Source organism: Herpailurus yagouaroundi, unplaced genomic scaffold, assembly GCF_014898765.1.
Source record: "Herpailurus yagouaroundi ecotype Mexico unplaced genomic scaffold, PumYag 184, whole genome shotgun sequence".
Lineage (NCBI taxonomy): Eukaryota > Metazoa > Chordata > Mammalia > Carnivora > Felidae > Herpailurus > Herpailurus yagouaroundi.
Genome location: NW_024412415.1, coordinates 17326476 through 17348507, shown reverse-complemented (window position 1 = coordinate 17348507; position 22032 = coordinate 17326476). Strand labels below are relative to the sequence as shown.

General features: G+C 36.4%; 1 protein-coding gene across 4 annotated transcripts in view; it reads left to right on the top strand.

Moving 5' to 3' along the window:
• DMXL2 (Dmx like 2) overlaps window positions 1-22032 on the top strand; it is a 154992-nt gene that overhangs the window by 81806 nt on the left and 51154 nt on the right. For all 4 annotated transcript variants that reach the window (XM_040492692.1, XM_040492690.1, XM_040492691.1 and 1 more), the window contains exons 14-17: window positions 9560-9649; window positions 11748-11865; window positions 17318-17437; window positions 20508-20735. In XM_040492692.1, the coding sequence (XP_040348626.1) occupies window positions 9560-9649; window positions 11748-11865; window positions 17318-17437; window positions 20508-20735 (556 nt within the window). The remainder of the gene's footprint in view (window positions 1-9559; window positions 9650-11747; window positions 11866-17317; window positions 17438-20507; window positions 20736-22032) is intronic.

Below are 22032 nucleotides of genomic sequence, written 5' to 3'. Positions count from 1 at the left end.
AACCAAATTATGAAAAGAGCCTAAATGTCCATCAACTGATGAATGGATAAAGAAATTGTGGTTTATATATACAATGGAATACTACTTGGCAGTGAGAAAGAATGAAATATGATCTTTTGTAGCAACGTGGATGGAACTGGAGAGTGTTATACTAAGTGAAATAAGTCATACAGAGAAAGACAGATACCATATGTTTTCACTCTTATGTGGATCCTGAGAAACTTAACAGAAGACCGTGGGGGAGGGGAAGGGGAAAAAAAAGGGAGGAAGGCAAACCATAAGAGACTCCTAAAAACTGAGAACAGTCTGAGGGTTGATGGGGGGTGGGAGGGAGGGGAAAGTGGGTGATGGGCATTGAGGAGGGCACCTGTTGGGATGAGCACTGGGTGTTGTATGGAAACCAGTTTGTCAATAAATTTCATATTAAAAAAAAAAGTCAAGGAGGAAAAGAATATTCTAGGTGGAAGGAACAGCCATTAAGAAGAAACAGGTATAATAAGTATAAGAAAATAGAAGAAGTATAAGAAAATGCATGATAAACTATAAGTATTTTATTATGCCATGCCTATTATAGCCATAGCATTGAATGTAAATGGCTGTCGGAAGTAGATGAGATTGGATAGGAAGGTACAGGCTAGATTGTGGAAAAAATATATTTATTTATGATTACACCCTGCTTTCTTTTTCCTCCCTCCCATTTAATTTACCATATTTACCATTTTTAAGTGTATAGTTCCATAGTGTTAAGTATATTCATTGTTGTTCAACAGATACTAGAACTGTTCTACAACTCTAGAACTTCGAAGTGTTTTTTCTTCAGCTTTATTGAGGTATAATTGACAAATAAAATTATAAAATATTTAAAGTGTACATTGTGATGATTTGATAGAAGTTTGTCTTACAATACTGATACTCAGTATTCTTTAAACTTTAATTCTTTTTCCCTCTTCTCCCACCAGCCTTTGGTAACCACCTTTCTACTTTCTGTTTCTCTGATATTCACTACTTTAGGCACTTCATATGAATGGTATAATACAGTATTTGTCCTTTTGTGATTGGCTTATTTTGCTTGGTATAATGTCCCCTAGGTTTATCCACATTGTAGCAAGTGACAAGATCTTTTTAAAGGCTGCATAATATTCCATTGTATGTATATACTTTATTCTTTCATCCGTCATGGATATCTGGATTGCTCTGTCTCTTTGACTCTTGTGAATAACACTGTGATGAACATAGATATGCAAATATCTCTTCGTGATTCTGCTTTGAATTTTGGGGGGTATATGCCCAGAAGTAGGATTGCTGGATCAGTCAGTAATTCTGTTTTTAATTTTATGAGAACCTCCCTACTGTTTTACATAGTGGTACACCATTTTACATTCCCATAAGCAGTGCACAAGGGTTCCAACTTCTCTGCATCCACTCCCACACTTATTTTCTATTCTTTTGATAGTGGCTGTTCTGATGGGTATGAGGTGATACCTCATTGTGGTTTTGATTTGCATTTCCCTGATGATTCATGATGTTGAGTACCTTTTCTTGTGCTTATTGGCCACTTGTATGTCTGTTCAGGTCTTTTGCCTATTTTGGCTTTTTTGTTGTTGTTGAGTTGTAGAAGTTGTTATGTATCCTGGATGTTAACCCTTTATCAGATGCATGATTTCTACTTAATTCTTTGATTGTGTAGGTTGCCTTTTTACTCTGTTGATTGTTTCCCTTGACAGGCAGAAGTTTTTAAGTGTGTTTTTTATTTTGTTCCCTGTGCTTTTGATGTCATATCCAAGAAATCATTGACAGAACCAATATCCTTTCCCCATGTTATCATGAATTTTAGGATTTTTTTTTCAATTTCTACAAAATATGTCAGGAATTCCATTGAATATGTTGACTGGTAGTATGGACATTTCAACAATATTAAGTCTTATAATCCACAGCATGAGATATCTTTCCATTTATTTATATCTTTTATTATTTTTCTTAGCAGTGGTCTGTAGTTTTCAGTGTATAAGTTTTTCTTAAGTTTATTTATTTTGAGAGAGCATGAGTGGGGGCGAGGCAGAGAGAGAGAGGGAGAGAGAATCCCAAGCAGGCTCTGTGCTATCAGTGCAGAGCTCAATGTGGGGCTTGAACTCCTGAACCATGAGATCATGACCTGAGCTGAAATTGAGAGTCAGACATTCAACTGACTGAGCCACCCGGGTGCTCCTTCAGTGTATAAGTCTTTCATCTCTTTTTTTCAGTTTCTTCTTAATTTTTTTTTATCCTTTTTATCCTTTTTGATGCTCTACTAAATGAGATTGTTAATTCCCTTTTCGGATTTGTCATTGTTAATGTATAGAAACAGACTTGATTTTTTGAATAAAAAAACTTTGCTGAATTCAGTTCTAACAGTTCTTTTGTAGAATTTTTAAGGTTTTCTACAGATCATGTCATCTGCAAACAGATAATTTTATGTCTTTTCTAACTTTTTGCTTTTTATTTTTTATTTTTTGTCTAATTGTTCTGGCTAGAACTTCCAGTCTGTGTTGAGTAGTAGTGGTGAAAGTGGGCATTCTTGCTTTGTTCCTGATTTTAGAGAAAAAACTCTCAGTCTCTTCCCATTGAGTATGACCTTATCTTTGGGCTTTTCATATATGTCTTTTATTATATGGAGGTAGTTTCTTTCTGTTCATAGTTTGTTGAATGTTTTTTTTTTCATGAAAGCATGTTGAATTTTTTCACTGTTAAGTCTGTGTCTCTGTGGGGGGAAGGTGGTCTAAGACTTCCTATTCCACTATTTGCTGATGTTACCTTCCCATTATGCCCTGCTTTCTTACAGTCTGTTCTCAACAGAGAAGTCAGAATGGTATTTTTAAAGTGTAATTTGGATCATGTCACTCTTTTAAGCCAGTGTCTACAGTGATCTGTAATACTGTACAGTGTCTGCCTCTTACCTCTTATCCTGCCTTCCTTCATTTCTCTGATACTGTGTTTTTCTACTTTTGCTCTACTTCATGTTGGCTTCAGCCACACCAGTCTCTTTACTGGTCCTGGAACATGGCCAACACTCTCTCATCTAAGTGTCTTTTACTTACTGTTCTCCTTGCCTGGAATATTCTTCACTCAGATAACACATGGTTGTGTTCTTGCCTCCTTTAGGTCTTTAGTCAAGGGAGGCCTTCCAGACCACCCCTGTCCACTACTTCCTGTCCACTCTACCACTTTATTTTCCCCTTGGCACTTAGTACTATTTCACAGTTTGTGTACTTTCGTATTTGTGTGCTGTTTGTCTTCTTTTGAATGTAAGATAAGGCAGTGCTGTATTCCCAGTGCCTGATATCTGATAAGCACTCTTTAGATACTTGTTGAGTTGATGAATGAGTTAATGAATATCACACTGAAGAGTTTTATTACCTTGTGAAGACAATGGGAAGCTGTTCTACCAATGTGTACTTCATCAGTGCAGTATATGATACAGGTTTTCTCCATCCTCTTTTTCTTTCTTCTATCAAAATCTTCACTATTTTGAACTGGTATCTAGTTATTTTTATTTGTGAACTTTTTATTATTGCAGAAATTGAATGGTTTTCATATTTTTATTGGCTGTTGTGTTTTGTTTTGAATTGCTTGTTCATGTTCTTTGTGGGATCATAGTATTTAAATTGAGAAGGAAGACCATACTAAGTCGGAGAAGCTACACAAAGATCTTTCTTTTGCATTTTATGGAGAAGAACACATTGGTAAGGGTTGCACTTTTTTAGGGAGAGACAATCAGTACCACTTTGTTTTAGTCTCTATGTCATTCACTCAGAGCCTAGGTGGGAAACAGATGACACACAAAGGTTTAACTGAGGAGAGTTTAATGAAAGAACTCCTTACAGAGCTGAGCACATGGTGATAATAAAGCACTCAGAGTCTGGTAACAGGATGAAGCCATTATTACCCTGTGGTAGTAAAGATGTTCCCAAAGATGTTCACATGCTAATCCCCAGAACCTGCAAATATGTTACCTCACATGGCCAAAGAGACTTTGCAGATGTAAATAAATTAAGGACCTTGAAATGTGGAAATTATCCTGGATTATTTTGGTAGGCCCAGTCTCATGAGTCCTTGAAAGCATGAGAACCTTTCTTGGCTGTGGTCAGAGAGAGATGTGACAAAAGAAGAATGGTCGGAGAGATGATATTACTGGTTTTGGGGAAGGAGAGAGGGGGCCATGAGCCAAAGAATAGGGATAACCTCTAGAAGTTGGAAAAGGCAAGGAAATCGAACTCTCCCCTAGAGCTTCCAGAAAGGAATGCAGCCCTGCTGGCAAGTTGATGTTCAACGAGACCCCTGTCAGACTTCTGGCCTACAGAACTGTAAGATATTACAGTTGTGTTGCTTTAAGCTATGAAGTGTGTGGTAATTTTTTGCAGTGGCAATAGAAAAATGTATCTCTATGCCTGAAGGGATAAGAAGAGCAATAACAGTGTACCAAAGCCTGGTGAGAGCTAACGCCGTGGAAAAGGAGCTGCCTGTTGGGAGAGGTGGCCACACAGGAACACAGCTACTGCCAGAACTGTGGGGGAGCAAGGGGGATAAATGCCCCAACTTCTCTTTCTCTTTTCTCTGCAGTCTCTGACCGGTCCCTCCCATTGACCGAATTCAGCCTGAAGCTGAAGCGGGGTTGGGAACTAGGTGATACGGTCCTGAAGTCAACCTCTAGGAGCACAGAATAAGGCAGGCAAGGGTGGAGAATACACCAAGGTTTAGATGCAGATAAAGAATAGCCAGCAAAGATGCCCTTTAGCATCTATTGCTATTCTTTATTTAGATGAAGAAACTTTTATCTCCAGCACCGGGGAAACACAAATTCTGGTTTGGCATTGTATCATTGTGTAATGATGCAATGTGTAATGATGTAATGTACTTGCATTCCTACTTGGGACCTGAATTGATGTTGTCCTACTATCAGTCCTCATCACAGCAGAGAAATCAGGGAAAAGGAAAGCTGTCGTAACCCCTGCTTCCATAGATAGTCACAGAGCCTAAATTTGAGAATTGCAGTCTCCTCACACCACCAAATTCCACGTTCCCTTACACTTTTGTCAGCACCTTGGGTGTTTGCCTTTTTTTTTTTTTTCTTTTTAAACCTGGTGGAGTGGCCCAAATGTTAGCATTCTCATTTTCATTGAGTAGATACCCATAGTGGAATTACTAGATCATGTGGTTTTAGTGCTGTATTTTAATGCGAAAAAAATCAATGATGAACAGAATGACAAAATTTTTAAATAAAGACAAATCCTACGGTACCATGATGAGCCTCGTTGGAGCCTGGGGCAAAAGGAAGAATGTGCACTCTATAAACGTTTCTGTAATTTTTCAATGGTTAATTTTTTCCCAGAACATTAAAGTAGTTGAAAAGTATTGAAAGTTGGAAGTAAGTATAGTGAAATTCACAATATTATTTTCAGTTTAAATATTTTATTTATGCCCCAAACAATTTATTATACTCTTACCTTTCTGGCTTTAACAAAGCAAACACTTCAATAATCTGATCAAAATTTACTTCTTTGCTAATCCAGTTTTCAACTGAGATTTGTCAGATATAATAAGAGAAAGTAACTTTGAAAGTATGCTTGATGAGTGTAAATGAGAGGTATGAATATAGTTCCTGAACCTGAAAATGAATTTTAGAAAAGGGACAAACTAGAAATGTATGAGGGGCACCTAGATGGCTCAGTTAAGTGACTCTTGATTTCAACTCAGGTCATGATCTTGTGGTTTGTGAATTTGATCCCCACATACAGCTCCATTCTGAGTGGGGAACCTACTTAGGATTCTCTCTTTCCCTCCCACGCTCGTTCTGTCTGTCTCTGTCTTTCAAAATAAACTTTAAAAAAATGTATGAGTTAACAGATGTGTTATTATTGGAAAAAGAGCCTATCAAGTAAAAATTAAGGAGATTGTGGGATTCTTTCTTAGTTTCTGACTGCTGATACAACAAATAACTACCATCAAATCGGTGGTTTTAAAACAATACTTTTATTATCTTACAGTTTTGGAGGTCAGACATCCTAAAACCCAGGTGTTGGCAGGGCCATATTCCCTCTGGAGGTTCTAGAGGAGAATCCTTTTTCTTGCTCTTTCCAGCTTCTAGAGGCCCCTGCATCTCCTGGCTCATGGCTCCTTCCTCCTTTTTAAAGTTAGGAGCGTAGCATCTTCAAATCTCTCTTTCTCTGGCCTTTGCTGCTTCTGTCACATCTTTCTCTGAATCTGACCACACTTCCTCCCTCTCATAAGGACCATTATGGTTATAGTGGGCCCTTCTACCTCTAATTCAAGATCATGTCCTCATCTCCAGATCCTCAATTTAATGACACCTACAAAATCTCTTTTGTCATGTAAAGTAACATATTCATGCGTTCTGGGAATTAGGATGTGGACATTTTGGGGGGCCATTATTTTGACTACCACAGTACAAATTAGTGCAAATACTAATTTCACGTTCAAAATGGAGGTATGAAACTTAACTCAAGTGCTTTAGATCTTGAAGTTTTAACTGGAGAAAAGTTACATTATATAGATAATCTTGTTTACAAAATGCTTGGCTCATATATGTTTTGATAGTTTAAGACTTAGGGAAATTTTGTCTGAAATAGTTTTAAGTGTCATGCAGTGTTCATAATTTATAATATAAAATCAACATTGTTGATTGGATCTTCTAAAACTGACTCACAAATTTTGCTTAGAGCAGTCTTACTCACATTTGGAAATGTACTTGAAAACTTAAAGAAAATAATACTGGTCACAAATTGTCCTGCAAAAGAAGTTTCAGTAAGTTGAAGTTAATTAAAAATCATTGAAGATTGTCTTTTGGTCAAGAGACTATCAAATAACTTGTCTGTTTTGAAAACAAGATAAGCAAAAAGTAGATTTTAAAAAAATTGATAAGTTTGCTGCCATTAAAGCCAGGAAAATAAAATAATATTCTTTTGGGATAAATAAATTTAAATTTAAAATAATGTGAATTTTAATGTACCTACTTTTCAGTAGTTTTCAACCACCTTAATGTTCTAGAAAAAAATTAACCATTTAAAAAATACATAAAAACATGTGTGTGAAGTTTTGCTTTTATCTCAGGCTCTAATATGGCTCATCAAGACACTTTTTTTTTTTTAAAGTAATCTCTACACCTAATGTGGGGCATGAACTCATGACCCCAAGATGAAGAGATGGTTGCACGCTTTTCTGACTGAGCCAGTCAGACACCTCATGACACTGTTGAATGCTGTATTTAAAATTTTGATATTTGAGGGGCGCCTGGGTGGCGCAGTTGGTTGAGCGTCCGACTTCAGCCAGGTCACGATCTCGCGGTCCGGGAGTTCGAGCCCCGCGTCAGGCTCTGGGCTGATGGCTCAGAGCCTGGAGCCTGTTTCCGATTCTCTGTCTCCCTCTCTCTCTGCCCCTCCCCCGTTCATGCTCTGTCTTTCTCTGTCCCAAAAATAAATAAAAAATGTTGAAAAAAAATTTTGATATTTGATTCATTTTGAGTTTTTTTGCATTGATTTTGATTTAAAAATCATTTAAGATATTATTTATCTTGATTATTGAGTTTTTGGCACCCCCTCTTAAATTTTGTATCCAGGGTGAGTATTTTCACTCACTTTATCCTAATTCTGGTTCTATCTTCTGCGTAAAATGGGTTCCTTTGTTGGAGGTGGGGTAGGATCCTGTAGTGTTAAATAAGGCATTTGTTAAGGCCATTAGTTATAGTGCCAGGAGAAGAGTTGTTTGCAGGCAAGGCAAATCCTTAGCTGGAATGGGTATCCCTACCAGGGGATTACAGCCTTGGCTGCATGTCAGAAGCACCTGAGGAGCTTATAAAATGCCTGATGCTCAGATTGTACCCTAGACCAATACATCAATCTGTGCGTGGGACCTAAGTATCAATGGTTGTTAAAGTTCCTCAGGTGATTCAGTGAGCAGCCAAGGCTGAGAACTGTTGGTTTACGTCAGTATTTATTAAACTTCAGCATGTACACAAATCATCTAGAGATTGTACATGAGATTAAAATGCAGATATATTCACTTCAGAGCCTGAGAGTTGCATTTATAAAAAGATTCTGGATGCTGCTATCGTTGCTGGTCCATTGACCACACTTGAGTAGCAAAGATTCATGGTGTATTAGAGATATTCCCGTGTTTTAACCTCACCACCTGTAGGCATCCAGATTTCAGTGAACAAACCCAGCCGACTGTTAACACCACTTGCAGGTGTCTGAGCTAACACTTTTAATACTGAATCTTGGGTGAAGGTACTTCTAACAATAAATTCAGCCCTACCCAACCACCACGTATCTTGTCCTCCGTGGTCTAATAACCCTAGAATCTGTTCCCATACATGGTTTCTGGAATCCTGCTGACAAGAAAGATCCTACAGCTCCAGAGTATGTGCTGTTTTCCCAGAGCCAATCTTGTATAAATGCCCCTAGGCTAAGCTGGGATCTAACCCCTCTTCGTGGCCTGGAGGTGGTAAGAAGTAATAGAGGTGATTGATACTAAGGAGATGGGGCAGTTCCTTGTGAGGCAACTGCTTCAGGTGAAGTTACTGAAAGGTTTTTATGCAAGAGAAGCCTGATTGGAAGAAGGGAAAAGGGACTGTTTTTTTCAGCATAAGGGTTTTGGAGTTTGGGGGTCCAAAGTTAGGCTTCCTGTGTTAGTTCGAACATCCTCATCTCAAGGCAGAGTCTCACTTCTCAGCCATTGCCCTTACCTTCTAGCTGGCAGAATTGTACTTTTATTTTTTTTAAGTTTTTAAAAATTTATTTATTTTTAGAGAACAAGCAGGGGAGGGGCAGAAAGGGGGGGGGATGGAGGATCAGAAGCAGGTTCCGTGCTGATAGCAGAGAGCCTGTTGTGGGGCTCGAACTCACAAACTGAGATCATGATCTGAGCCAAAGTCGGACACTGAACCGACTGAGCCATTCAGGTGCTCCTAATTTTTAAAAATATTTATTTATTTATTTATTTATTTATTTATTTATTTATTTATTTCGAGAGAGAGACTGAGAGAGAGCAGGGGAGGAGCAGAGAGAGAGAGAGAGGGAGAGGGAGAGTATCCCATGTAGTCTTCATGCCTAGTGTGGGGCCAGACATGGGGCTTGATTCAGTGACCCTGGGATCATGACCTGAGTCAAAATCGAGAGTCAGATGCTCAACCTACTGAGCCACCCAGGTGCCCCCAGACTTTAAATGGTATTGCAGATCTGCAAACCATACACATGGGCATTGGGCCAGACCCTCAGCCATGTCCGTCTTGAAGCTTTAAGACAGCAAAATGAGACATGTTGAAAGAACTAGATGCCTTGAAGTTAAGCACTATTTAGGTAAACACTATAGATTTTTCTAATTGGTTTGTTAATGTTAAACATGAGAATAAGATTGAATATAGAAGTTTGAAATATTTCTTTGAATGTATGAATTGCCATTGTCAGTAAGTGAATATTTAGAGGATCCCTCAATGTCTGAGATGCTATATCATATTGACAGATTCATGCATTGTTGATCATTAACATTTTGTGTTTTTTGTTTACAGAAACTTATTGGAGAAGTGTTTAATATTGTGAGCCAACAGTCTACTGCTCGACCTGGCTGCATTATTGAACTCGATGCAATAACCAACCAAGTAAAAACATGCTTGTGAATTGGGGATATTAATATACTTCATCCCAGAATGCTTTATTTGCGTCTATTTCATTCTCAGAGTAATTTTCTTGTTTAGTACTAAATGTAGCCAGCTTCTCTTGATTTCCATAATGAAAATCTAATGATTTAGGAATTACTCTCCAGTTGAATTGTACCTGTAGCCCTATTTCCTATTTAAAGGTCATTTGATTGAGTGAGGGAAACCATGAAGGAAAATACAGTACAGCTGCATAGGAGCTTGGTTAGTGGTTTCTCTTTATATTATTACTCATTTCAGCTCAGTTGATAGTTTCAGCTTTAGAGTGTTGGCCTTGTTAGGCTGAATGTTAGATATTTTATATCCAGTAGAATGCAGATGAAAGTATACATGTACTTTCTAATCACAGTCTTTTGTGTAGTCACTGTTCTTCCCAGCTGCTATCTAGAAAGAGGGAGAACCCTTCTCCCTACAGCCACTTTGTAAATTCCTTTCTAGCCCTTAGGATATTTGTTTCTTCAGGATCATGTTGATGGACTAAGGGATAGAACTAATATATTCATTCTAAATAGGGAAAAAAAAAGATTTTTTTGGTGCAGAAGTTAGCAATATTTTCAAACAAGGAAATGAGGAATGAGCTAATCATATTTAAAAATATAGTTATGTTGTTATTTTTTCCATGATGCCTTGCATATTCTGTTGGGGAAAATGTAATAATTTCCAGCAATGAAGAGAAACTATCATGTCAGCTCTTGGCAACAGAAATGTGGCTGCCAGACTCAAATTACTAATGCCTTCAAGGAGGTCCTTAACCTGTGATTTCCTTTTTCTCTCCTCCATAGAGGTATAGGAGAAGAGTGGATTGTCTTCATTCCCATAAAGGTCTTAATTTTTAAAGGACTGGGTGTTAAAGTCATCTCCCACTTTAGCTCCTTCTCTTCGGGGGCCACTCTCACTTAGCATTATGCTTTTTACTTCATACCTGTTCAAGATTTTTTCCCCTCTAGTTGTGGTTATCTTTAACACAATGGCTGCTAAACAGCAAGCACTGATAAATGGCTTAGGCTTATAAATTACAAAGTTTAAAACTCATTCTAGGTGTGGGCCCAATGTGCTGTATGATTTTTGTATCCATGAAGACGTCACCCTTCCCTTTTCATTTATTTTTTTTCCTTTGGGGCGGTTACCTTTTGTTTTTATTATAAATGTGAAGGGATTTTTGGTTTCTATCTGGAGAGACATAAAAATACTATATAACTTTCATAAAAATTCTGTGGGTCAGCCTAATCTTACAGTTCTTTTATTTCTGTGTACTTTGCAAGGAGGTTGATTTCCTTTATTCTGTAAGATTTAGCCCACAAGGAAGATTCATTCCTTCCTTGAAATCTGTGGCGTAGTCATCTAATTATCTTGACACACTTACATAATAAGATTTTGTTTGGATTTAGTCTTTCCTTGAATTTCAGCTCACTTTTGTGATTATAAGGAGCCATTTGTCATTATTTTTATCTTTTTTTCTGTATTGTTCAAAACCACGTTTAGCATAGCAGTAGCAGCTCACAGTGATGTGTCATCCCTCCTTTTAGAAATCCTAGTTACCTACATGTAGCTACATTAATCCAGAGATGTGTCACTCAGCTGCCTGTTATAGGGCCCCTCATAATTCCCTCTAGACAGACTGGGAATGCTTTGAGGATTTATTTGGGTTCTCAAGTGGAATTAGGAAAACCAAGTGAATTCTGTACCAGTTACCTTATTACATAGTCAGCATAGCCTTCTGCAGCCAGTCACAAGACCTGATATTTTTGAGTTCCCAATTGTATAGATCACTTATGGTTGTGTGTGTGTATTCAGAAGCAGATCTGTTCATTTCTTTTTATTATTCAATTCTGCTATGGGCTGTAGCATCTTTTAAAGCAATTTTCTCTGCCCAGGTGATTTAATGATTTTTTTCCTGTTGCTTTTTCCTTTCTAATTCATTAGTTAATAAGGAATAGAAATTGTTAGATTTATTTCTTATACATTAGTGTTCTTAGGAGATGAGGGGTGGAAGATAGGGAATTTCAATGATAAAACTTCATTTTTTTTTTCATATTTGTAGTGTGGCTCAAATACACAGTTGCTTCATGTGTTTCAAGAAGACTTCATTATAGGATACAAACCACATAAGGAAGATATGGAGAAAAAGGAAACAGAAATATTTTTTCAGCCATCACAAGGTACTTTTAAAAAATAGTCTTGACTTTGATACCTTAATATTTAAAAAAATCTCCAAATTTATATTGAGTGTGGATCTTTATATCAAAAGTCATCATTCATAATTTTTAGTAAATAATACCATGTGATTCTGTAAAAATTGCTTGTTTGTGAAGAAGGCATGTGAGTGAAAATTACATTTTTAAAGATAGTTTCATTGATGACCTAGATTTTGCCAAGAAAATGTTAGTTATGAAACCTAGCTTAACTGTTTTAAAAAGTAATTTTAATTGTTCAATTCTGCAAGTAAATTGTTTTGATTGGTAGTAAGTTCCCTGTGGTGTCTTAAGCAAACCATTTAATTTTAGTGTAAGTATTTTTTTTTAATTTTTTAATGTTTATTTATTTTTGAGAGAGAGAAAGACACAGAGTATGAGCAGGGGAGGGACAGAGAGAGAGGGAGACACAGAATCTGAAGCAGACTCCAGGCTCTCATCTGTCAGCATACAGGCCGATGCAGGGCTCAAACTCACGAATGGTGAGATCACGACCTGAGCCAAATTTGGACCCTTAACCGACTGAGCCACCCAGGAGCCCCTTAGTGTAAGTTTTTAAAAGTCCCCAATAAATTGCTAGAGACCATTGATGAATATAGAATATAAGACATTGTTTTGTATGCTATATCAGGAACCTCAGATACACTGGGAATTAAAGGTACCACCTCATAATTTCCCGCTCTGATGTGTTATATTTGTTTTTGTGTTTCGGAAGAAAGTAGTTTTCCATAAGAGCTTTCAGGAATAGACCCCATATGATGTTTAGTTGAAACTTTATTATTTAGCTTAAAATGTTTCTTTTAAAAGTCAGAACTTTGTAATTATAAAACAGTCATGTTCTCTTTGAATGTAGAACGTATTTGAACATAGAACAAATAGAATGCTTTCTTTTTGAAAGAAGGAAAGACATATTCTACTTTAAGAATGCATTTTATATGATGAACATTCTTTTAGTTTACAAAAGGTTTCCAGATGTTTTATCTCATTTGGTTATAGATTGTAAGTATCTAAATGGACATATTTAATTTTCTTGGTATAGCTTGTATCACAGAAGTATATATAGATATTTCAGTACAGTATTTCTACCAAATTTATACAGTTAAGTGCCTTTTCTTTAGTGAAAAATAAGAAAGAATGAATTTTTATCTTCTATGAGGCTTACCTTAAACATATCTTCACTGCTTACTAGTAATTTTTTTCCTTTTATGTATTTTGCTTTTTATTTGAATACTTTTCTTCTTGATAAAGTTATTAGTTGTCACGTTGTTTTATTTCACTGTCACTAGGGCATAAAATTACTGCTTTATGGATTTAAAACGTGCTTTTCCATAGTATTTCACCTTTACAAAGATTGAAACTCTTTTATATGCTTTCCAACAGACCTAGGTACTGTTTATCGTTCTACTTCTAACAAGAAATTCATGCCAGTCTACTAGAAAATGCTTATAGAAAGTATTTTATTATAATATTTTTAATTGAAAGACTTAAATTTAAAAATATTTTATTTCCCTCTTTTGACATTTCTTTATGTCATTGCAAAATTATGCCAAAGGATTTCCCAATGACTTTCTTGGTTTTCCTTTAGATGTTGTACAAAATTTCTTTGACATTCTTCTTTATTTTGAAGCTATTTTCTTAAAAGACTTAATAGGTAGACTTTCTTTTTTTCCTGCCCCTACCTTATTTTGTACTTTCTAAGTTTTAATTAAAATTTAATTTCTTTTAATTAAGAAAAATGCCTATTACAGACAAAAGTAGAGTGCATAGTCTAAAGATTTTAAGATTTTGTTGCACTTGCTTTACCTATCTTATTTTCTTTTCCTTTGTTCCTGAATATTTTATTTTATTGTATTTTTATAAGTTTTATTTATTTGTTTTGAGAGAGAGAGAGAGAGAGAGAGAGAGAGAGCGAGCGAGCACACAAGCAGAGGAGGGGTAGGGAGAGATGGAGAGAGAGGATCCCTAGCAGGCTCCCTGCTGTCAGTGCAGAGCCCAATGGGGCTTGAACTCAGAAACCGTGAGATCATGACCTGAGCCGAAATCAAGAGTTGGATACTTGGACTGAGCCACCGAGGTGCCCCTTGAAACATTTTAAAACAAACCTAGTCATCATATTGTTTCACTCCTGTGTACTTCCATATGCATTTCTAAAAATGACCTTTTTACATGAGTGCTTTTATCACATTGATAAATAACAAAATTCCTCAGAATTGTGTAATACCTAGCCCATGTTAACTTGATTCAGTTGTCTCAAAAATGTCAAAATTTATTTTTTAATTTGTTTGGATCTGTATCCAAACAAAGTTCACACATTGTATTTCATTTTTGAGAGTCTTTTAAACTAACGTGACCCCCCCCCCCCCCATTTATACTCCCATTATGCTACTTGATGTAGAGAAAGTTATTTTATAGCAATTTCTCTAAGTAGTTACTTGCGGTGTCATTCAAACTTTCTCCTGTAAAGTACAAATTACCTCTGTAGATTTGATTAGATCCAGGTTCAACTTCCTAGGTGAAGCTGTGTCCTTTATAGAAGGACATAAGAAAGAACATCACTTAGGATGTCTCATTTTTAGTGATGCTAAGATGCAGAAGATTCATATGATAGGTGATTCCAGTGTAATATTTGCCAGCAATCTGCTATATCATGGTTTCTTTTTCTTTTTTTTAAATTTCTTTTTACATTTATTTATTTTTGAGAGACAAAGTGAGACAGAGCACAAGTGGGGGAGGGGTAGAGACAGAAGGAGACACGGAATCCTAAGCAGGCTCCAGGCTCTGAGCAAGCATTCAGCACAGAGCCTGACATGGGGCTCGAACCCACGAACTGCGAGATCATGACCTGAGTCGAAGTCGGTCACCCAACCGACTGAGCCACCCAGGTGTCCCTCTTTTTCTTTTTAAAAAATGTATATTTATTTATTTTGAGAGAGAGTGCCTGAACGAGCAGGGGAGGGGCAGGCAGCGAGAGAAGAAGTCTCCCAAGCATGCACTGTGCTCTCAATGCAGAGCCCAGTGCAGGGCTCAATCCTATGAACTGTGAGATCATGTCCTGAGCCAAAAGCAAGAGTTGGACATTCAGCCAACTGAGCCACCCAGACACCCTGTCTACTATATCATGGTTTCTTCCATTAATGTTTTTTACTCCATTATTTCATTAAGGATTGCAAAATTATGTTTTCCTAATCTTATCAGTTTTCATTTATTATCTGGAAAGTATTTGTAAAGAAAAGCTTTCCCTTATCAACTGAAGCTATTTGGTTATTTTGAAATACAGAGTTATTTTTAGGAAATGTAGGGTAAGTATTTAGCTCCTTCCCTTTAATTGGCAATTTCAGAGGAAGGAGTTTGTGCCCAAGTTATCAGCAGGTATTACTGATGAATATGATGTTGTTTGGTTCAAGTTGGTCCAAGTTTGTCCTGAGTCCTTTTGACACAATCTCATTGTTCTTGCTAGTTTACTTTCTTTCAGGCACCGTAAATCATCCTAAGCTCAGGTTACAGATATCCTTTGCAAAAATGGAGTCATCCCTCCAAACTGTTCTTTTTAATGAGGTGTGGTATTTAGAGACCACGATTAGAGCTCTAGCAGTGCTCGTTGAGTTGTCATTGAATGTCAGTGAGTTGTCATTATGGATTTTCTTTCTTTCTTTTTTATTTTATTTTAGAGAGAGAGAGAGAGAGAAAGGGAGAGAATCTTAGCCAGGCTCTATGCTTAGTGTGAAGCCTGACACAGGGCTGTGTCCCACAACCCTGGGATCATGACCTGAGCTAAAATCAAGAGTCAGATGCTCAACTGACTGAGACACCCAGGTGCCCTGGGTTTTCATTTTTAAAGACAGTTTTTGCTCAATATCACTCATAAGCAAGGAAATGCAAATCAAAACCATAATATCACCTCACACCTGTCAAAATGGCTAAAATCTAAAATACAAGAAATAACAAGTGTTGGCAAGGTTGTGGAGAAAAAGGAACCCTCATGCATTGTTAGTGGGAATGTAAACTGGCAGAGCCACTGTGGAAAAAATATGAAAGTTCCTCAAAAAATTAAAAACAGAGCTAGCCTATGATGCAATAATCATACTACTGAGTATTTACAGAAAGAATATGAAAACACTGATTCAAAAGGATATATGCACCCCTATGTTTATCGCAGCATTATTTACAATAGCCAAAATATGGAAGCAACCCAGATGTCCATTGATAGATGAGTGGATAAAGAGGATGTGGTATGTGTATGTATGTATATACACACATACATACACACATACACACACACACAATAGAATATTTTTCAATCATGAAAAAGAATGAAATCTTGCTATTTCCAGCAATATGGTTGGCACTAGGGAGTATGGTGCTAAGTGAAATAAGCCAGTGAGAGAAAGACAAATAACATGTGATTTCACTCATAACTGGAATTTAAGAAACAAACTAACAAAGGGAAAAAAAGAGGCAAACCAAAAAACAAACTCTTATCTATAGAAAATGATGGTTACTAGAGAGGAGGTAGGTGGGAGGATTGGTGAAATAGGTAAAAGGATTAATAGTATGCTTATTTTGATGAGCACGGAGTATATATAGCGTTGTTCAATCAGTATATTGTACGCCTGAAACTAGTGTAATATTATATGTTAACTACATTAGAAGAAAAAATATAAAAAGTTTTTGTTCTGTGTAGATCTCATTTTCGTATATGAAAAATAAAATTGTCAACAGGGAAAATTACTTCCACAATGCCTTATCATAAAAAAATGCATGAAATTTCTAAACAGTCTTTTCTATATCACCACTACTGCCCCTCCCCATGACTTTAATTTTTTTAATGCTATTTTCATATAGGAAAATCAAGATAAATGTTACTTCAATTTTCCAAATGAGGAGTTAATGCCCCAGTTACTGTGAGGGGCACGAGTGAAGCTGACTATGCTCTTGCATACTCTCTTCCCCTTTTGCTCTCTGTCTTTCTTCTTTTCTCTCTCTCCTTCCCTCCCTCTCTCTGCCTCCCTCTCTCCCCCCGTTTCTCTTCCTTCCATTCCTTTTGTTTTTTCTTGCCCTTCCTTTCCTTTTTCTCTTATGTGCCCTTTCTTTCTCTTTTGGTATTTTTATAAACTCATGGTTTTCTCTATAGTCAATATGTTCTAATAAATTACATTCACTTATTCTTTGATGCTCAAATTGTCCATCTTTGACCAATAGGTATACCTTCATATTGGCTTTTGTGTACTTTTGACATAGCCTCATTAGTCTTTGACAGCTACCTAACTTTTGACATAAAAATGAAATATAATTGCTCCTAAATATCCGTTCTGCCATCTTCTTCCTAACTTGTATATATATCAAGAGATGTTTTTAAAAAGTATCTTTCTTTTAACCCAATAGAAAAATAACTTAAACAAACTTTTCCTTTGAACAATAGGGTATCGTCCACCGCCGTTTTCAGAAAAGTTCTTTCTAGTAGTAATTGAAAAGGACAGCAATAATTACTCTATTCTCCATATGTGGCACCTTCATCTTAAATCTGTACAGGCATGTTTAGGTAAGTAATTGTATTATAATTGTATGCAGAGATGATATGAAGTGAATTCATTTTACTGAATGTTTTAGGTTGATTAATTCTTTAAAATGAAGATCCAGTGAGCTATAAATTGAGTTGCTGGATTGAAGTATGGATATGCCAAGATTTTAATTACAAGATCATACATAATTGATGAAACAGGTTAATATAAAAACAAACCAGTCATGGGTGTGTTAGACATCTATTTTAAAAGTTTGATCAATTTATTTTTTTCAGTTAATATTTATTGAATTGTTCTAGGTACTGTTCTAGATACTGTTTCTATAAATCTGTTTTTACCAAAGAATTAATATTGTGCTTTTCTGTGGATTAATACACACTGCACACACAGTATACATTAGCTTTAGCATCACTCTGAGAAGCAGATTTTCTATTTATAAAAACATGATGGAACATCTGAAGCTCATACGTAGAACTGTGTAGAATGTTAAGAAATCCAACAATACATTATTTTAGCCATGGTTTTGCTGTACACATTCATGTTAATTTCATAGCATATTAGAAAATCTGTAGTATGAAGCAAAGAAATTGATCATGGATCTTTCTTTTACAACAGACTTTTACTTTTTGAGAGATCATTGTTAAAATGAACTGCACAGATAGCCATACCAAACTGTAGCTGCTTTAAACTGGTTAACTCAGAATACTTACGAGGTTTTTTTTTTTTTTTAATTTTTTTTAACGTTTATTTATTTTTGAGACAGAGAGAGACAGAGCATGAACGGGGGAGGGGCAGAGAGAGAGGGAGACACAGAATCGGAAGCAGGCTCCAGGCTCTGAGCCGTCAGCCCAGAGCCTGACGCGAGATCGTGACCTGAGCTCGAACTCAGACTGCGAGATCGTGACCTGAGCCGAAGTCGGACACTTAACCGACTGAGCCACCCAGGCGCCCCTGGAATACTTAAGAGTTTTTAAAAGATTTTATTTTTTTCTGGTGGTTATATTATTCAGCTGATTTTATACACATTAAACATTTAAAATACAAGTCAACTAATATATATTTTTTCATTCCCTTTGTAATTCACATTATCATATAACTGTAAATAGCTGTTCTAACTGGGCCATGAACTAGTGTTAGAAAAGCCAAATGATTTGATAGAAACTTTACTTGTGCCCAGTTGAGCCTAATCATTTTGAGGCAGCAGGAATCCAAAAGTTCTTTCAAAAGAAAGTTCTGAAGTTAATTCTTGGTGTTACATATTGTTTCACAAAAATGGAAGAATAGAGTGATCTTAAACCAACTTGTCAGGAAGAGAATTTTTAACACACTGGAGTTGGACACAGAACCAGGAATGGTTCTAAAGAGATTAATAGAGGTAGTAACAGATCCTTGTGGTAGGACAGGAAGAATGTGATACCTTCTGTCCCCACTGCTTATGAGGGAAGTGTTCCCACTGCTATTCCCCTAAAGCCAGGGCTAGTATAGAGTTGCTTGCTTACTCTGTTTCTAATAGTAGTAGAAGGTCACAAATAAGATTACAGTAGAGGCAAACAAATAATATGCTCCCTTCAACTATGACAGGAAGCATCTTCTATCTTTTGGTTCTAACGTTCACAAGAGATTTAATATAGTATATATTGTCATTCACAGCTTATACTTGACTATATCAGTATGTTGAAAATCCTGGCAGAGAATGAAATTATGGGCTTTAAATTTAGATGGGGAAGGAACAGGTTTACTACCTTTCAAGTGCCAGGCACTAAGATAGATAAATACTTTATATGTGTGAGATAGATATTATCCCCAGTGTAGTAATGGAATAATATTAAGTAACTTGACCAAGTCCCATGTCTAGCTTATCATAGGACCAAGTTTCAAAATCAGGTTTTCTGGCTCTACAGCCTTTGTTTTTTTTTTTCTTGCTCTTATTTTCTTTCTTAGCATGAGATATACATTAGAAAATTGCCTGGTTTACAGGAAGAGGAATAATATAGTTCAACCTTATTTTGCAGATGAGAAAATAACCAGAGATGGTTAGGTGCCTTGTGTGAGGAAACATATCTAGTTAGTGGTAGAGCTAGGAGTAGTGCTTTTTTTCTGCTGAATACTGATGCAAGTTTGTAGTCTCATTCTCTTTTATGGACAATGTTTTTATTTTTCTCATCTAGTGGTCTGCCATTCTAAAGTAGATGGATACATTTGCCATCCACCAGAAGCAAAAGGGGATTACTTACCATCTCTTATTAATCTACAATTAATATACAAAGCAAGCATCATCCTTGCCCTTGATAAAGTCATAGTCTAATTGGAGTAGACAAGCACACAAATAAATAAATGCAATTCAGAGTGTCCCTCCCATGTATCAGAGGCACAGATAACTGAATCTGCTTAGAGATTTATATTCCATTCTAATGTAAAAGCTGGAAACTCTTGGGAAGAAGATCAAGGTCAATATCCCTTACAAAGCTAGTCAACTAATAATGTCTTAAAATTGCTTAGAACTTTATTTTTTGTGTTTGTTTCTGAAATCATCTTGTTGCAACACTTGGTAGTCAAGAGGCTGGTGTTTTAGTGTCTTCTTTGCTCCTAGCTAATTATATGGCTTTAGGAAAGTCATTATGCTCTCCAAACCTAAGTTCTTTCATCTACTATGTGAGGTAATACCTTGTTATTTCTCAAAGTTTGATTCATGATGCTATGTTTCAGAAACACCTGGGATGCTTATTAATACAGATTTTTGTGGTCTACCCCAAAACAACTGAATCATTCTTTGTGTGGTGAGGCCCAGGAATCTGCAAGTTAATAAGTTCCACCTCAAGCTTGTGATATTTTTTAAAGGTTGAAAACATTGGACTAGATAACTTGAGGTTTTTTTCTAGCTTTTACATGTGAGTAAGTCTGTCTGTGTGATGGAGTTGGTGATAGTAAAATAGTTAAAAATCTGTCAGGGTAACTGAGTAAAAGTCTAAAAATTGGCCTTGTCTCCAAAGCACTTTTAAAAAAACCATGTTTCTTAAATGATAACAACGTATTATTCTAGCTAATGTATATAGTGATGATAGTAACATATTTCATAATTTATTTTCAAAGCTAAAGCTTCAGAAGGTATTTCATCAGAGAGTCTACTTTCAGTCCCTGGACAGAAGAATGTAGACTCTTCTCCAGAAACATCTCCTAGTGTGAGCCCCATGCCACATTCTGCATCAATTGCCAATCTTCAAACTGCTAGCAAACTTATTCTGAGTTCTAGACTGGTATATAGCCAACCTCTTGATCTCCCAGAAGGGGTTGAAGTAATAAGAGCAACACCTTCAGCAGGTAAGGTAACTTTAAGACTGGGCATTCGCAGCTCAGAGTGGTCTTCAGTCGTGAAATGCACAAACCCTTCTGAAATATGTGCTATGGTGACAATTGTAATTTTCTGGTAATGACGTATATGTTTAGAAATATGTCTTTATTAGAAAGTTTTCTGTGATGAAGATAATCGGCCTGACAGAAAATGATGTAAATATTTTAATGTGAAGTTTCTTGCCTGCACTATGATTTCCTATAAATAGGAATGGTATGATAGTACAATTGTAAAAAACATATGTATTCATTTGCAGATAATCAGAACTTTTTTTTTAATTAAGCCTTTTCATTCATGTTGTGCTAATCATGTGTCACTTTTATTAAATAAGTTTGAAGAGGAATTGGCAGATACTTTGGGGAAAAATGTAGGATATGAGATTATAGTTTGGCTAGCCTAGAATGATACTGAATTTAACAAGGTGGATAAGACAATTTGGAGGGCAGTTATATTTAAAATGATCTGTCACTTGTAGAACCATAATTGAAGAGTTCCTAGAATAGTATTTTTTGGGAACTAAAATTGTAGGGTCAAGCCTATTCCAGTTACTGGTGAATGATTTTGAATATGAGGGTTCTTTTATTCATCCATAAGATAGGTTTGAATTCAGAGTTAGATGACATTAATGGTTTACTCTGGGCTTTTGTGGCTGGTGCAGATATGGGCCAGTTTTTGAATCTTTCACAGTATTTGGAAAGTTTGGGATGTACTCAAAATAAATTTATTGGAATTGATAAAAATAAATTCTGTTTTGTAGGGGCTTTATAAAATGTTTTTAAATGTGTTAATTGGCAGTAACACTCCAAGGGAAGTAGTAACATGACCCCTACTATTTAGATGGAACAGGCTCAGATGTTTAAGTGGCTTTCTCACTGTGCAAAGGTATTGATAGACCAGAACTTGAATCCAGGTCTTCTGAACCCAGTCCTTATCACTGTTACTCCTTAGGTTATAGTTGACAGTGGATGTGTGGTGTTAGCCTTCAGCAGTCAGGAATAAATATGAGGATTCTGGTTCACTGTTAGGAGAATATGAATTAACCCTGGTAAAAATGGTGAGATCTAGCAGTCTGTTTAGCTGTCTGAAAACATTTTGATGGTAGGGGTAGATCGAGGGTCTGGATTATTCGAGGGCAGGTTAGGGACATTTGAATGGGAAATTGTAATGACTACTTAAGAATCCACGTGGAGAAAGACAGATACCATATGTTTTCACTCTTATGTGGATCCTGAGAAACTTAACAGAAGACCATGGGGGAGGGGAAGG